The sequence below is a fragment of the Miniopterus schreibersii genome (genome assembly GCF_964146895.1).
Source record: "Miniopterus schreibersii genome assembly, chromosome: 1".
NCBI lineage: Eukaryota > Metazoa > Chordata > Mammalia > Chiroptera > Miniopteridae > Miniopterus > Miniopterus schreibersii.
Genome location: NC_138101.1, coordinates 90,145,535 through 90,162,721, shown reverse-complemented (window position 1 = coordinate 90,162,721; position 17,187 = coordinate 90,145,535). Strand labels below are relative to the sequence as shown.

Genomic DNA, 17,187 nt, shown 5'->3' with positions numbered 1-17,187 from the left:
CAAAACAAAAGTGAAGAAAAGTATCTAGGGCCTCAATCAAGGTAAATTTCCTACCCACTCTAACCTTCCAGAAATATCTAAGCGCATTTCAACCTGGAGATGTTCATCTGTCAACAGTCAGGCACTGAGGGGCCACCACAGTTTCTACAGGCTTAGGATCCCCTTCCCGCTGACTTTAGGCTGGGTGTGGAATCTACCCTGGGAGCACAGGCGGGCTGGGACGAGAAGGCTGCAGGGTGGCATTGCGCAGGAAACTGAGGCAGGTCACACCCTGGGCCCTCAGTTAACCAGGTGTGGAGGAAAGGCAGATGTGCTTTTTTTCCCAAAGCCGCGGGGGATGAGGGGTGCGGGCTATATCGGTGCCAAAAGTCGCGCTCCCTTGCTCCAGCCGGGAGGTGAGGGCAGGAGTCAGGCTCCGGGGGGCACAGTCCCCCCCGCGGAGCGGCGGCCGCCAGGTGGCACCAGGAGCCGGGAACTGGGCGCCACCCCCGGGCGGGGCAGGTCGCGAAGGGGTTAACGGGTGGGCAGGGCCGCTGCGCCGGCGCTTCGGGGAACCCACCGGGTGCTCGGAGGAGGGAGCGGCGGGGGCGACGGGCCCGGCGCCGGGCGGGGGCGCGGCCAATTGGACGGCGGGCCCCGCGGAGGCTGGGACATGGAGGCCGGCGCCGCCGCCCGCCCCTGAGCGCCGCTCGGTCCCGGGGGTCGGGGAGGCCGCGCCGGGCCCGCGGAGCGGAGATGAGCAGGTCGGCCGCGCTCCTGCTCTGCCTGCTGGGCGGCCACGTCTGGAAGGCGGCGACCAAGACGCTGCGGGATCCGGGCGCCGGGGCCCAAGGTGGGTGCGCTCGGGGCGGGAGGCGAGGCCGGGCGGGCTTTTGTGCGGCCACGGGCCTGCCGCAGAGGCGGCGGGAGGCTCTCCCCCCGCATTGTGTCGCGGTCGCTGGAGCCGGGCCTGCAGCCCCGCGCTGCGCTCCGGAGGGGGCGGTGCCGCTGGGGACCCCGAGGGGCCTGGACAGGTGGGGGTGCTGGTGGCACCAGGTTTGCTGCTTCGGGTGGCGCGTTCGGATGCACCCCAAGGTCCTTTTCTTTCTGCCGTGAGGCGGCCACGCGGCTCCGTCGCCCCGGGGACTGGGGCAGCCTCTGGGTCGCCGCCGCCGTTCTCCCCTCCGGGCTCACGTCCTAGCAGCCTGGGCTGGAAGGCAGCCTCCACCCTTTTGTTGTGGTGTCGAGGGGGTGGCCGCTGCCCCTGGGATGCCCCCTGCACCTCGGACCCCGTGGTCCTTGGCTGCTGCCAGCCACCGGCCTGCCGCAGTTCCAGAAAGTTTTGGGGGTTTCCTCCTCCTGCCTACCCGAGATCTTCCCCAGCCTTTAGGGATTTCCTCCTGCGCCCAGGAACCACCCCCAGACGGGGAGAAATAATTGGAAGCGGGAGGCCCTCATCACTTTAAAACAACAACAGTCATTTCCAGGTCTGCATGTTGCCAGCTCCTGCCTTTTGTCTCATCTTTGGCCACTGCAAATTTGCTTTCCAGCCCTGGAAGTAATGTGGTCGCCTCTGAGAAAGGCCAGGAGCCTGTCTTTTGTCTTTAAAATACGAATTTATTTGTGGGGGGGGGGGGTCTGAAGCTTCCTTGGCAGGCTTTTGTGGGTCCTTAATCGGGTGCTTCTCCCTGGCCGCTTTTTCAAAAGGGTGAGTGAGGCCGCGGTGGTGGAGCGTCTGCATCCACGCAGGATCCCGCTGCCCACCTCCCTCCGGCCTCTCAGGTCCCCGCGAGGCTCCGCTGTAGCCCTGGAGACACCCGCCCCAGCTTCCTTGCCCATGTCCTTTCCTTGCAGAAAGGTGTGTGTCCTGTGAAGTCAGCCCTGCAGGCAGAATCCAGTGCCCTCTTGCTCAGACCCTGCCTTACCCCCATCCTCGTGCTCTCTCTCACCTTGTAACAAATAGGGCAGCTGAGAACCAGGATGGCCTTCCACCCCTAATATTGTGACAGGCAGGAGGGTTCTACGCACAGTCTGCTGGGTTTAGTTTGTTGCCTACATGTTGGATTAAAGGTTTTCATATCCATCCCTTGCTGTACCATTTGCCGGCATCCTTTCATGCATTGCTTTTGCTATAGCTACGGTGTAATAGCACTATTATGAATTGTGTATAAATTTAGTAATGCATATTATGGAAAGGGGACATTGATAAGGCACAAAAAGAGCCATGCCTCTTCATGTAGGAAATGAATGTTTAGGGCATTAGATCAAGGACATTAGATCACTGGTGTTAAATTGTAGTCTCTTTCATTAATATCCTACTGCTCTTTGAATGAGCTATTTTAATCAATGATATTTGTATTTCAAGGAGGCCATTAATTCCAAAGAAGGGGTTAAATATTTTGTTTTGTACTTGAAATGCAATATATGGAAACGTTAAGTTCATGTACTTATAAAATAAGGGAAGGCTTGGTTGACCTTAACTGGAAAAAAAAGTCATGAGAAAACCTACTAGGTTTAGGTTGCAGACCACATTTCACAGAGATCTTATTGCTAAAAATCAGATCAGGTAACAACTCTCAGAAATGGAATTTTCTGTGAAGTGGAAGAGAAATGATCAGCCTGTGAGGATATTTGTGCCGTGGCTAAGAGAATCTTAATATGTGGGATGGTTGAGTGAAATATTTTCCCACCTAGATTACTTCCTTGATGGGATAAGGATGGCTTTTTAGAGAGTTGAGCTCAGGAGTCCTAAATGAAGTCAGGGCCTCGCTACCTGGCATCTGGATTTTGAGCTAGTATCATTTTTATGGGAATGGACAATATCTCCTTTGACATTCTAAGGTCTTTTTCACCCCATTGAGTTCTTCAAACCATCTTGACACTTATCTTGTAACATAGTTTTTAAATGCCTATTTTCTCTACTCTCTTGTGTCACATACACAATGAAGACAAATGCCACATCTGATTCACTTTGCACTTCCCAAAGCAGTTTGTAGGTTGTTTTGCACATGGTCAGTGCTGCATTGATAAAGGTTGAAGACAACTAGTATATAACCTGTATTGCAGCGATTTTCAACCTTTCCATCTCATGGCACACATAAACCAATGACTAAAATTCTGTGGCGCACTGGTTGGAAATCGCTGCTGTAGTGCAATGTGTGGTCGTCATCGTTAGTGCACATTCTAAGGAGAAAACTTCAATGTTTACCTTCTCTGACACCTAATTTATAGGAGTATTACTTTCATTGTTGAGACTTACTTGAATCACACTTGAACATGAGTTGTGTACACACAGATACTGTGTGTCAACAGGACTTAGAAATTACTTGGGAAAATCTTAGAGACCTGGAACACACAGATAATATACTATAGTATTCCAGTTAGATTCTTGGGACTAAAGGACACTTTATTAAATGAATCTTTACTATGTTATCCGAAGAAACTAACATCTTGCAAAACTTCTTGGCATGACTTTGCTATTTATTTATTCAAGCTAAGATGTAAGGTTTGGCCTCAGATTCTTTCTTCTTACTGTAGCTGCTTTGAATCAGCAAAGAGATTTGAAAGGCAACAGTTGTCACACGGAGGCTTTGCTAATCATAAATTTGAACTAGTTCTAGAATATGAACTAGTTGTTTCATCTGAGTTGCTCTAAAGTGTTTATAGTATTTTTTTTTTTTTGAAATGTTACAGAAACTGTTATTCGGAAGTATTGACTAATTTTGCCTTTCTCTTACAAACTGTGCATTGGGGCTGGCTTGATAGAGGGTCCTGTCCTTGAAGAGCAGTAAATTGTGCAGATATGCATGTTAGGGATGTATTTTCGAAGCCCAGCACTCTTTATGCGCCAAAAGAGGTCAGAGCTAGGTTGAGAACTTTATGCTTGAACTTCTACTGAATGACCTTGACATTGCTGCTCATTATCTGATTTTTGCAATGATATGCTAACTTTTTGTTCATCTTAGAGATGCCTGTTATAACATTTGAGGTGAATGGTTGGCTGTCTCTCTTCTCTCTGAGTGGTCTATTTTTTACCAAACTAAAATTTCAATTGTTAGAACATGGTGATCAGTTGAAAGACCATGAAATGACATAGATATCAGGAGGATCAGCCAACAAAGCCTGACTTATGCTGACATTATATTAAGAACATATCATCTAAATAAACCCACAGGCTCACATCCTGGAAAATGCAGGACTTCATTGCAGGCCAGGCGTGAGAATTCTGCAGAAGCAGCAGCAAAGTTGGGGGAATTTCTGGCAAGGTCTTTGAAATGACTTTATGAATTATTTTTGGATCCTCTTTGTACTTGTCCTATAATACAAGTGATGCCTAGATTTCTAAACCTAATAGCCTGCAAATGAAAGTACTTTCTGAGTTTTAATCAGCTCTTCAGTTTGAACAAATTCGTGATGTCTGTGAATCTAACTGTACATCTTTATTGTTGATAAATACTAATTTAGTAATTTTACTAAATATTACTAAAAAAAGCACTTGGAAATATGTTAGACAGGTAACAGACATGTATAATACTGTATATTGAAGGAAAAATGGATAAAAGTTTTTCAGAAAACTAGATGGAAGAATTTGTCCTGTGATAACAGCTACCTTTTGCGAAACATGTTTAATGGACATTATAATATAGTTCAGTAATGCTATTGTAGTTTGATCAAGTGATACATAAATATTATAAACAAGTCACTTTCACTTGGTATCACCAAATATGACTTAAGAACTTTAAAAGACCCCAGTCCTAGCTAAACTATTCAGGTCCAACAAACATGGAACTAATGTATCTTTGAAATTAAGCTTCGGCACTCTAATAGACCAATTAATTGTATGAAATAATTGTTTTTTAAAAGAAATTTTACAGTGTGACCCAGGAGTATGTCCTACATTAAGAAAAGTCTTACTTTTGTAAATAAGCAAAATTTGAGGCTATTAAATACTTTAGAAAGTGGTTTATAATGTTTCCTCAAAATAAGCAGTTCAGTCAGTGTATTCAAGATGATTCCACCTTTTTCTGATCAAGCCTCTGTTTAAATGATTTGCTAGCTCCTCTTCTTTGTGGATTCCAGTCTATAGATAATTTTTCTTTTCTTTCATTTATCCCTTATAAAATTTATTAATCCTTGCAGATTCCATTAATTAAACCCTTTCATGTAAATGACACTATCTTTTCTAACTCTTTCCTTCACCTTGTGTCCTAGCTCTATTTCTTTATATCCAAGCTACTAGACACCTCCACATCAGTGCACCACGCGCCCCTCTACTCACCTTCCAACCTTCTCCAACCCAGCACACCTGACGTTCTCTATCAACGGACTTGAAATCTCAGTGTCCCCGTAGGTTCTTTCTCTACCTTATCTATATAGTAGGTAATCTTACAGGTGCCTTTATATAGCATCTTTATAGAAATGACTTTCAGTCAAGATACATGTATTATATAACATCAGAAGGACCTTGGAGGTCTTTTATACTCTTTGTTCTGGAGATGAGGAAACCCAGGCTGAGAGGAGAAAGGTGACCTGAGGTAATGGTGCTCTCTAGCCACACAGACCCTGTGGAAGGTAGAATAATGGCCCCCAAAGATATCCATACCCTAATCCCTGAAACCTATGAATATATTATTCGACATGGCAAAAGGGACTTTACAGAATTGATTAAGTTAAGGATCTTGAGGTGGGAAGATTATTCTGGATTATCCAAGTGGGGCCCAATGTAATCACGAAGAATCTTACAAGAGGGAGGCAGAGTATGAGATGACGTGACAACGGAAGCAGCGAATCAGTCAGAGAGAGACTGAGGGTGCTACACTCAGGGCTGTGAGGATAGAGGAGGGGCTGTGAGCCAGGGAATGCAAGTGGCCTCAGAAGCTGGAAAAGGTAAGGAAACGGGTTCTCCCCTGGAGCCTCCAGAAGGAATGCTGCCTAGCCAACATCTTCACTTTTAGCCTGATTATACTGATTTTGGGCTCCTGACCTCCAGAACTGTAAAATAGTAAATCCATGTGGTTTCAAACCACTGAATTGTGGTAATTTGTTATAGTAGCAATAAGAAACTAATACCCTAATCCTCAAGAATTATGAAAAGAGCTGCACCCATATAGTCAGGGTAATGGTAGAGTGTAGACTACTTCTTGGGACCAAGCCACTGAAGGTAACAGTTGGAGAAATGCATGAAGTTTTTGCATCTGTTTAACAAAATCCTGCCAGATTGAGGCCATGTTGGGGATCTTTGAGGATTGCCTCAAGGACCCTTTCTATAGCCATCAACATAACTGATTTTTCCCCAATGAGATCAGTGGGATATGACTTTCATTTGTAAGCAAGGTGCATGAGTCCTCTGTGCTGTGTTCCTCCCAGAATTGGATTATTCACAGGTGAAGGAAGAACACATAGCTCCCAAGCCCCTGCCGAAAGCCACTTTTAGAAATCTTCCTTGCTTTTAAGCTTTGCTCTAATTTTTGTAATAAATGAGATAAAAGAAAGTTGTTATTGAACGTCTCCATAGGCCTCCAACGCCTTCATATAATGAAATGATAGGGTCCCCCCTCCAACTTGGAATGGCCTCCCACCTGTTGTCTCAGAGGCTCAGCACATCCTTTCTGATATTTCTCTGCCTTTTGTAGGCAAATGAGTGCCACCAGCTCTGGGTGTGGACCACATGAATAATTGAAGACACCCCAGGGCAGGCAGAGGGCAGAGGCAGTGTGGGAGCACCTGGGTCATCCTCGACACTACACCTGTTAGGGAATACAGGAAGTATGAAACTAATTGTCTTGTGAATTTTCCATGTCAGCTGGGAGCAAAAGAATTAAGTTCCGTGTAATCCAGAGAAAGAAGGCATGCAATATTTGGGCAGGTCCCGGAACAGCAGCTGAAGGGGTCAGTGGCAATTTAGTGTGGGGTTCAAACCTTACAGGTTGGGAGGGGGGACAAGGAAAATGAAGTGTCCTGGCTTGAGTCTCTTCCCAAGGAAATGAACTCAAGAATGGAGGGAAGTTTGACCCTTCCCAGCTTTAGGCTTTTGGCCAAGAGGTGAATAAATAATGGAGAAAGGGACGGAATCAGTTATTTTAAGGCTGAAGACCTTACCACTTGTTAATGTATCATACTTATCTTTCCAGCATATCTCATCAACATTCATTCATTCAGTTCTCTTCATTTTCACTACCATCCATACCTTAGTCCTCAGAGGGTACTCTGTTTTAGTCTGTTCTTTCAAACCAACATCTCTCCTATTTAGCCATGTTTCTTTCCTGCAGGAAAACATTTAGTATTTTCATGTTGCCCCAAGTATGTCTAAATTACTAAGTCTGGCCTTTACAACCTTCTTGCCTTTTCTCCCATGCCTGTTCCAACGTGCTCTCCTGTTCTTCAGCAGTTTAAATTGTCTTCTCCAGCTGGAACGTACCACTCATTGTCCCTCGCATGGCTGTCATACATCCTCACTTCCCTTCACTCTCAGCTATGTTCTCTTTTCTGCTCTTGGAATTCTAAATATTGAGTACCTAACATATGAAGACAGTATGCTACTTATTAGACGACAAAAAAAGGTGGCGTGGAAGGGGACAGTATATTTTTGTGAAAGCTTGATTATTTAGAAGTCTTTACCCTATGATATTTTATAATCCAATTGGAAAAGAAATGGAAAAATAAATTCATGAAGTAAGAAGGACATCACTAAGATACTTTTAATGTACTTAGGCAAGAGTTTCTTGAGTAAGAGAAAATCCACTAACAGTTGGATGACTAAAAGTCCAGCTATTACTTGTCTGTGATGTTTATTTCTGCATATTCCAAGAATTTGTTTATAGTGAGACATAAGAAGTTTTATTTCTTTGAGTATAAGTATTCAGCACATCACTGAGTGCTCCAAAAAATTGTAAGAAAACTCCTTTTAGTGATCAAATATTTAAGCAGTAAACACATAGATTGGAAAATATTGGTTCTGTAGTGATTTCCCAAGTCAGTAGATGCTCTGAGTAAAATAATTACCGAAGCAGTTGTATAAAGCTCATATTACTTAAATTGCATGGAGAGATAAGATGATGAAATATGGCCCTGGCCGGGTGGCTCAGTGGGTTGGAGCATCACCCCGTACACCAAAAAGGTTGCGGGCTCCATCCTTGGGTGAGGCATGTACGGGAGGTGACTGATCGATGTTTCACTCTCACATTGATGTTTATTTGTTTTTTTCTCTCTCTCTTCCTCTCTCTTTCTAAACATCCTCCGGTGAGGATTTTTTAAAAAATGTTCAAATACGGATTTTTAAAAATATATATTTTCATTCTATATATATTTGGAGCGAGAGAATGGAGCGAGAGGTAGAGAGAGAAGCATCCATGAGAGAGCGAAACAAGGATCGGCTGCCTCCTGCGCACCCCCTACAGGAGATTGAGCCTGTAGCCTGGTTATGTGCCCCAACTGGGAATGGAACCCACAACCTTTCAGTGCACAGGATGGCACCCCAGCAACTGAGCACACTGGCCAGGGCCAAATATGTATTTAATATGTTCATCAAATATTTCATATTCTTAATTTTATGTAAACATAAACACATATTCAGATATTTTCTTAGCAAATGGAATAGGAACAGATGGCTTAGGAAAGGATAGCTTGGAAGTTAGTGTTGGGTTTATAAAAGATTAGTTTGTTTTATTATTTTGTTTTGTTTTACCCTGTACCCCCCAGGGATAGAGAAGCATGAGTTTATGAGGAAAAACAACTATTTCCAAGTCAGATGAACATTTTATTTGCTTCAACTTAGTTTTTGAACTCAGAATTTGAGTCGAAAAAGTATTGAATTCAAATAGAGGGAAAGATTTTTAATGCAATTTGGACACAGCTGAACTAAAGTCACTGAACACTGATCAAAGCTATCCCCAAGCAATAAGGTGAGTCAGATTAGTAAGACTTCTGATTTCAAAACAGTAATTGGTAGCAGAGCCTCAATGAATGAGGTTCATTCCATTCCTCCTTATACTGGTGAGATTAGAGTGTGGTTGTGGTTTGGTTCCTTTGTACCAGCTTACATATCTCCTCTTGGAGAGCCCTACACAAGAGCATTTTCTAATGGAGATTTATCTTAACAGAGATAATTAAAATGCATATAACTTGGGGCGTAATATTTTATTATTAACACTTGTTTTTCTTGTTTTTTTAATCCTCACCTGAGGATATTTTTTCCATTGCTTTTCAGAGAGAGTGGAAGGGAGAGAAAAAGAGAGAACCATCATTGTGAGAGACACATTGATTGGTTGCCTCCCACAATCGCCTCGTCCAGGGGTGGGGAGGGAAACCACAACTCAGGTACATGCCCTTGACCAGGAATCAAACCCATGACCCTTTGGTGCACAGGCCGACGCTCTAACCACTGAGAACACTGGCTAGGGCTGTTTATTTTTAATTTGTTTGATTATTATTAGACTAATGATTTACAGCTTATTAATAATATTTTATTAATGATATGGATGAGTACATTTCTGGAAAATCGATTATGCTTTCTTAATGAAACAAAGATGCAAAGGACTTTTTGTGTCCATTCAGGCTGCTATAACAGAATACCATAGGCTGGGTGGCTTATAATCGATAGAAATTTATTTCTCACAGTTTTGAAGGCTGGGAAGTCCAAGATCAAGGAACTGGCAGATTTGGTGTCTGGTCAGGATGGTTAATAGACCATCATCTTTTTAATATGTTCTCACATAGTAGAAGGGGCAAGGGAGTTCTCTGTGGTGTCTTCATATGAGGTCACTAATCCCATTCGTGTGTTTCCACCCTTATGACATAATCACCTCTCAAGGCACCACCTTCAAATAATAATAACATTAAGGGTTAGGTTTCAACATAGAAATTTTGGGGAACACAAACATTCAGTCTGTTGTAAAATTTAGGTTAAAAAAAACCCTCTGTGAGCAGTAAGTATAGGTTAAAGGTAACAAGATTGCAGAATAGAAAGGAAGAAACCTATTTTAAAAAGAAAAAGGCTTGGATCTTTTAGGTGACTATAAGATTCGTTAAGTAAAAAGTGATTAGAAAGTGTGACTTGGTTACCAGAACTGCCAGGGTGATTTGGGGCTGCACTGATGAATTCCTGGTTTCCAGAAAGCAGATTAGGACATAATCCTGTTGTGTCATGTGCTGATGGGACCATAGGTGAAGGATTGTATTTGGTCCTAGATGCCAGATTTAAGATTGACCCTCCACAGCACATTCAAAGGAGAGCTTGAATAGGTCCCTTGGCTTGGTATGCTATCATTATCTGTGCTATATGATTATCCGTCCATGACACTAGTGAGTGCTGGGCTGGACCTGCAGGCCCCTGTAGTCACACCGCCCTCCAACAGAAGCTCCTCCTCGCTGGTCATCCCAGGCTCAGCTCCAGAAGAACTGAACTAGGCTGATTAGTTGGAGGAGCTTCAGTCATGCTGTTAAAAACAAGGCAGATAAATAGGCAGCTTCAAAGTCTTATTTATGAAAGATGGTCCATCCCAGAGAATGTGTGGTCTAGACCGAAAAAGATACAGGGAGACCATTTAGGGAACCTCAGGTATTTTAAGGACTATTGTGTTAGCTCTCTATTGCCGCCTTCACAGATTGTCTGAAATGTAGCAGCTTGAAGCAGTAACGGTTACTACCCCACAGTTTCTATGGGGGGAGGTTTGAGCACAGCACGGCTCAGGCTAGTCTCTGCTTGGAGTCTCACAAGGCCAAATCAAAACATCATCTGGGCTGTGCTGCTTTTTGAAGGCTCTGGGAAGAATTTGCTTCCAAACTCACTCAAGTTGTCAGAATTCTCTTCTTTGCGGATAGAGGGCCAAGGTCCCTGATTCTTTGCTGGCTGTCCGTGGAAGCCTTTCGTGCTCCTTACTGCCACCTGTATTCTCATCACTTTGCCCTTTCCTTTGCCAAGACTGCAGCATCACATCCAGTCCTCACACACCATCTCAGAGATCGCTTCTGCCTTGTCTCTCCAACCACAACCAGAGAAAGTTCTCTGCGTTTAAGGGCTCAGGTGATTAGATTAGATTAGGCCTTCCCGATAACCCAGGAAAATCTCCTTAATGTTAAATCAGTGTAATAGTGACAGACACGTCAGTTTCATTCACCTAGACAAGAAGAAATAATAATGATTAGCTAACGTGTGTTAGTCACATTGCATGCCAGGCACGATGCTAAGTGCCTCAATGGATTATTTTATTTAATCTTCACATCAGTCCTGTGAGGTGTAAATATCAGTCTCTCATTATAGAACAGGAATTTGAGGCACAGAGAAGTTACACCACTTTCCCGAAGTCACCCAGTAAGTGGCAGAGCCCACAGTGTGACACTAAGCGGCCTGGACTTCACCCTCAGACTAGGCAGCTTTATGACTTGGAGGATTAAATGATAACTTTACACAGTTTTAGTCATCATGGCATTTTACCAGTGTAAAAAAGGGGCTCTTAATGGGCCCAGTCATTTTTTTATGCAGGAAGACAAAAGTACCCCCTTGTGTGGTCTCTGCCTTTGAACCGTGGAAAACAACCTTGAGCAGTTATTTACTGAGCAGCTACGAAGAGCCAAGCTCTGCTTGGTGCTGTGTGGGATTCAGATTTGTAGAAGTGATAAGCAGTTGGCACAAATAATTCTGATGAGCTCTTGAGGGAGGTCCAATGGAGCAGGGTGGGATTTAGGGTCACACCCAGCTGGGAGTAGGGGAATCTTCTGGGTTGTGTTTCAAGTCCGTTAGCATTTGGCAAACTGTTTATATATAACGAGAAACTTGTTGAAACCCATCAGTTGGAGAGAGGGGCTAGGGAAGGAAGTGGCTATTTGTAAACAGCCCTTCAGGTATGTTTGGATTTGCAAAGCATATGAGATGCCCTTGTGCTCCCCTGGCATCAAGGGAGGGCTTTATTACTGTGATAAGTGTGAAATACACTTCTGTGATTTATTTGGTATTTGAACTACTCGCAAAACTTTTTCACTCAAAAAAAAAAACAACCACCCCAAAAACCAAACCACAGCTGCTTAGTTTCTTTTTGCTTATGCATTGATCCTGAAAGTAAATGTTTAAATGATACTGTTATAGGACAATAGCAGCTTATTTTTAACTTATTTCATGAAAATGTTCGGCCATACAAAAAAAAGGGAAAGAATTTTACAGTGAGTATCCATACTCACCACATACATTGTACAACTAGCATTTTACTTGCTTCATTACTTATCTGTAATTACTCATTCTTTTATCTATCCATTAATCCATCTTATTTGTTGATGCATTTTAAAGTATGTCTCAGATGTCAGTGGTCTTTCCTCCAAATACTGTAGCATGCATGTCATTCATTAGTGTTCAAGGTATTTATGACTTTTTTCTCAGAGGGAAATTTACATACCAGGAAATATACACATCTTGTGTTGACAGATGCATACATCTGCAGAACCCCAAATCCCATCATGATACAAAATATTACCATTCTTCCAGAAAGTGCCCTCATGCCCCTTCTCAGTAAATCTCTGCCTTATCCCTTAGGAGAAACCACTGTTCTGATTTTTTCCACCATAGATTGCTTTTTTGCTTGTTCTAGAACTTTATATAAATGGAAGCATACAGCCCGGCCGGGCGTGGCTCAGTGGTTGAGCGTCGACCTAGGATCCAGGCGATCGGGGTTCGATTCTCGGTCTGGGCACATGCCTGGGTTGCGGGCTAGGCAGCCGATCAATGACTCTCTCATCATTGATGTTTCTATCTCTCTCTCTCCCTCTCCTTTCCATTCTCGGAAATCAATAAAGATATACTTAAAAAAAATAATAAAATGGAAGCATACAGTATGTACTCTGGTTTCTCTTAGTCACTATGTGTTTTTGAGAGCCATCCATTTGTTGATTTTATCAGTAGATTGTTTCTTCTTATTGGTGAATAGTATTCTTCTGTATGACTATTCTACAGTTTGTTTATTCATTTTTCCATTGATAGACACACGGTTTTCTGGTTTTTGCCTATTGTATATGTAGCTGCTATGAACATTTTTATACAATTGTTTTGTGGACATAGGCTGTCATTGCTCTTGGGAAGATGCCGAAGAGAGGAATTTCTGGGTTATAGGGTAGGTGAATGTTTCGTTTCATAAGAAACTGCTAGACCTTTTTCGAAAATGGTTGTGTCTTTCACACACACACACACAATGTGTGAATTTCTGTTGCTCCACATTCTTAGCAACATTGGGTGGTGGCAATCTTTTTAGCTTTAGCCGTTTTGGTGGTCAGAGAAATAGGCAAACAGATAATGTAGTATTTTCAAGCTATAAATGGCTCTGGTGTTTGAAGAGTTTTGGAGCACTTTTAGAAATTAAAATTAAGATTTTACCATTATGTGTGTTTTTAAAACAGTGTTATAATGTATTATTTTTGATATTTCATTAAAAGTCAGTTACATGGCCAAATTACCTCCTCAGGGAATATCCAGTCTGATCAGGTAGAACCACTTTATCACATACCTGCCAGATAAGCCGTGGTGGGTTCATCTGTGTGCATGGCATGTGTCTAGGTGAAGAAGGGATGGGAGAGAAAGGGAAAATAAAAGTTACCCTTCTAGAGTCTAATATTTTCATATTACCGATGCACCATGAGAGGTTATAATATAATAGGACTGTTTCCACCCCTCTTCTTCTCCTTAAAGAGACCAAAATGTGTATGTCCATTGGAAGGTGCAAGAGTCGATACACTCAAACAAGTGTCAGAATCTCTTAATGACTAAGCAGCTTCCACAAGTTAGTTGGGGCACTTCCTTAACTCTTTTGAGTCATTAGTGTATTGAGTTAATTCTTCAAAGTACTATTCTAATAGCTTTTTTTTTTTAAGTCAAGATAAAGTTCTAAACATATTAATTACAGAAGTTAGAAGATTTGAATCTGTGTTGAGTTCTTTGAGATTTAAAAAGCTCCCCTGAAGACTTGGTATATCTTTTGGAAATTTAGACAAGATATATAATTGTTTCCTTATTTCCTCTGCTTGTGCCATTAACCTACTGGCCTTTGACAAGTGTTAGCTGTAGGAGTGTTATTCAAGCAGCAGGCAGTACCTGGTGTAGAAGAAAAGTTGATGATGCCACAGTATTTCTGATTTGTTAGTGGTGCTGTTCCAGCTGGAGCCTCCGCCTGCTCAGTTTCTTGGTGTGAGATGCTGGTGGAGAAGGAGCTAATATATTAGACAGTGTTTCCCCAGGCCTCTTTTTAAGACTTGTAGGGAGACAGTTGCCAGGCTCATTGTCTCTTAAGGTCACTGCCCTCTAATTCTCATGCTGAGCTCCTAGCACCAGTCTGGAGTGTGGGGAGGAACCGAGAGCACACATGTGGCAGGGGTGTGTCCTTACTGCAATATCATGATCACAGGCAGCCTGGCAGGTGAGGTGTGCACATGCTGTCAGGGTGGCTCTGTCCGCTTCAGTTCCACTCTGCTGTTCTGCTTGGAAGGCACATGCCTGTGCTGCCTCAGAAGCTGCTTTAGGAGTGCACGGCCCAGTGTTGCTAACTCACTAATTCCGCGTTGCCACGTGACTATATTAAAAATAAACATTTGGCATTTCAAATAAATGTGCCTGTTCATGTGCCTGTTTCATGGAACTGAGCCATTTCAGAGATCCACATCTGGGATGAGGGAAGAAGTAGGTGTTCGAGTCAGGTCCTCTTTTCAGTTCTGTTTCTTCTCTCCTGTTACCTTTTCTAACTTTTATTCTATCTCAGAGTAGCCTGCTTTTTAGAAATTGTATTCAGGCAAAGAACAGTGACACCTGTATACAGTTTCCCTGTGGTATATACCCTTGCCCTTTTAGTGGCGATACTTCTTTTTTTTAAAATATGTTTTTATTGATTTTAGAGAAAGTGGAAGGGAGAGGAGGAGAGAAACATCAATGAGAGAGAGTGTCATTGATCGACTGCCTCCTGCATGCCCCCCACTGGGGATTGAGCCTGAAACCCAGGCATGTGCCCTGACCTGGAATCGAATTGGCGATCTCTCTCGGTGCACATGATGAGCCACACTGGCCAGGGCTTTAGTGGAGGATACTTCTCCCAAGCCCTTTACCTGCCTTCTTTGGGCTTCTATACAGACAGAATTAGTGGCATAAATAGCCTTTCTGTTATTTATATTAAAACAGAGATTTTATAAAGGAGAGGATTTTTTCAAAGTTAGAACATTTTGTTGTTTAATGCTCATGAGATCTGTTTGTTCAGTCTGATTCCTGAAGGCGGAATCTCAGAGCCCTACGTTTATTTGGTATTTAATGTCACAGAAACTCATCCTCTGGGAACTGCTGGTCACTCTATTGTGTTGATATTTTTTGATATTAAGAAAATCTATCGTTACTTCAATCTAGGAAAACAATTGCATTAGGTAAATGCAAGTCTGTTATTCCAAATATTGTAATTCAGAGGGCAATTCTGCTTCTTAAGGATGGCATAAAAGAAATTACTTGTGTTTAATATCATTTGATTACTGTATTTAAAATATTCCCATCTAAGCAGAGGTTGGAGGCGATTGGTTTTTAGGCATCGTCTCCAGAACAAGGTGTTCTGCTTTTTCCTCGGCTGACCCATCTCACTCTTTGTTACCTGCCATCTGCTGCACATGCACCTGGATGTGTAAAAAAGCATATGGGAAAGGGATAGAAAAGTTAATGCATTCAACCGGTGAGGGTGGAGGACATGGTGTCTGTAGTCTGTCAAGTTTATAGCCAGCTGCTGGAACGCCGGAAGCCCTTTTAAAAAGTGACTACTTCACTCTCCAGGCTCTGGGTGCAGAATCCCTTTACTCCAGGAATTGTCCAAATGTTATCAGTATGGCTGCAGCGAAATTTAATCTCTCCTTCCTAAACCACTTCACTGGGCAAACAGGGCTTGTACTCTGTGCACAGTTGTATGGACACATTTTTTTCCTTTAGTATAAACTTAAAGAGTGCCTAGTGAAATTAAACTCAGAAAGTGATCCTTTAGCTCACTCACCTCTTGGCAGAGCAAACTGTTAAACTGGCTTTTAACACACACTTTGTATTTCCTTTAGAATTGATTCTTGTGCTATAATTTAGGTTTTTGGTTGGAGTTAACATTGACAAAAGGCTCCTATTGTGTATTTTCCCCACTACTGTTTGAAACAGTTATTTTTGTTGTTTTGTTGTTGTTTTACATTTTGAACCTCACTTTCCTCTTCAAATTTAAAAAATAAAATCATTGTCTATAGTGATGTTTCTTTCAGTGTCTTGATGGAAATCTGTTAGGTGTCAATTAAATATTAAACTTATGCATTCTAAATCAATATATGTTAAAGTGCTACATAAATGCTACGTAAACATGAGAAAGGCGTTACTACCTTTCGGACCAGGGGTATAGCTTATGTGCACTTGTTAGATTATATTTTGTTAATTAGGTGGGACTATTCCCTACTCATGTCTTCCCATTTCTAAATTCATAATCCTTATGGAGATGTTTACAGGAGAGAGTGGACTGTCAAGATGTGAAGTTAGACACTTCCTAACCTTGTCTTCCTGTTAGCTGCTTCATGGCTTATGAGCCATTCTTTATCCATCCATCCATCATCTACCTACCCATTCATCCAACAAAGAGTCTGCTTTCCTCATCTTTCACCCCTGAAATATTGACATTATTATCTAAATTTGTGTGATCCATTATAGCTTTTCAAGTGCTTTCAGATCTGCTCTCTGTTTTGCTCCTCATAATACTGAGAGGTATTCAGAAGAAATTCCTTTTTGTACATGAAAAAAAAAAGTGACTTGAAGTCATGTGCTAGTGTAGTGTGCAGGTGGTAACCTCACACACATCCTCCATCCTTCCTCTCTCCTTCTAGTGTGTCTCGGTTGCTTAGGCAGTTTCACGGTCTCAGTCATGATTTCTGCACAGGGACTCTGCAATCGGAGCCACCCAGTTCCTGCACAGCAGTCACGCTGCCCACCACGCATGGCTCACGTGTTTATCAGTCACTCCTTCCGGTTCCAAGTTATGGGGATCCAAAAATAATTAAGACCCAGCCCCTGCTTTTCAGGAACTCGAGCTCCTACGGAGGACGCACAGAAAAAAATCACTAACAAACAGCGTCAGGGTGCAGAGGAGGGAATGACAAACTCGGCGGTGAGGGAGGCGTCACAGAGGAGTGAGTGGCTTTCCAGCTGGGGTCTGAAGGCTAAGAATCATGTAGAAATGGGAAGGAAGG

At 42.8% G+C, this 17,187-nt stretch overlaps 1 protein-coding gene across 3 annotated transcripts in view; it reads left to right on the top strand.

Moving 5' to 3' along the window:
* Nucleotides 1-557: 557 nt before the first annotated feature.
* The window catches only part of FAM171A1 (family with sequence similarity 171 member A1), a 124,337-nt gene continuing 107,707 nt past the window's right edge, over nt 558-17,187 (top strand). For 2 of the 3 annotated variants that reach the window (XM_081144049.1, XM_081144048.1), the window contains exon 1: nt 561-832. In XM_081144049.1, the coding sequence (XP_081000175.1) occupies nt 736-832 (97 nt within the window). In that variant the 5' untranslated portion in view covers nt 561-735. Of the gene's footprint in view, nt 833-17,187 lie in introns of all 3 variants that reach the window. The other variant, XM_081144050.1, reaches the window with a different exon arrangement.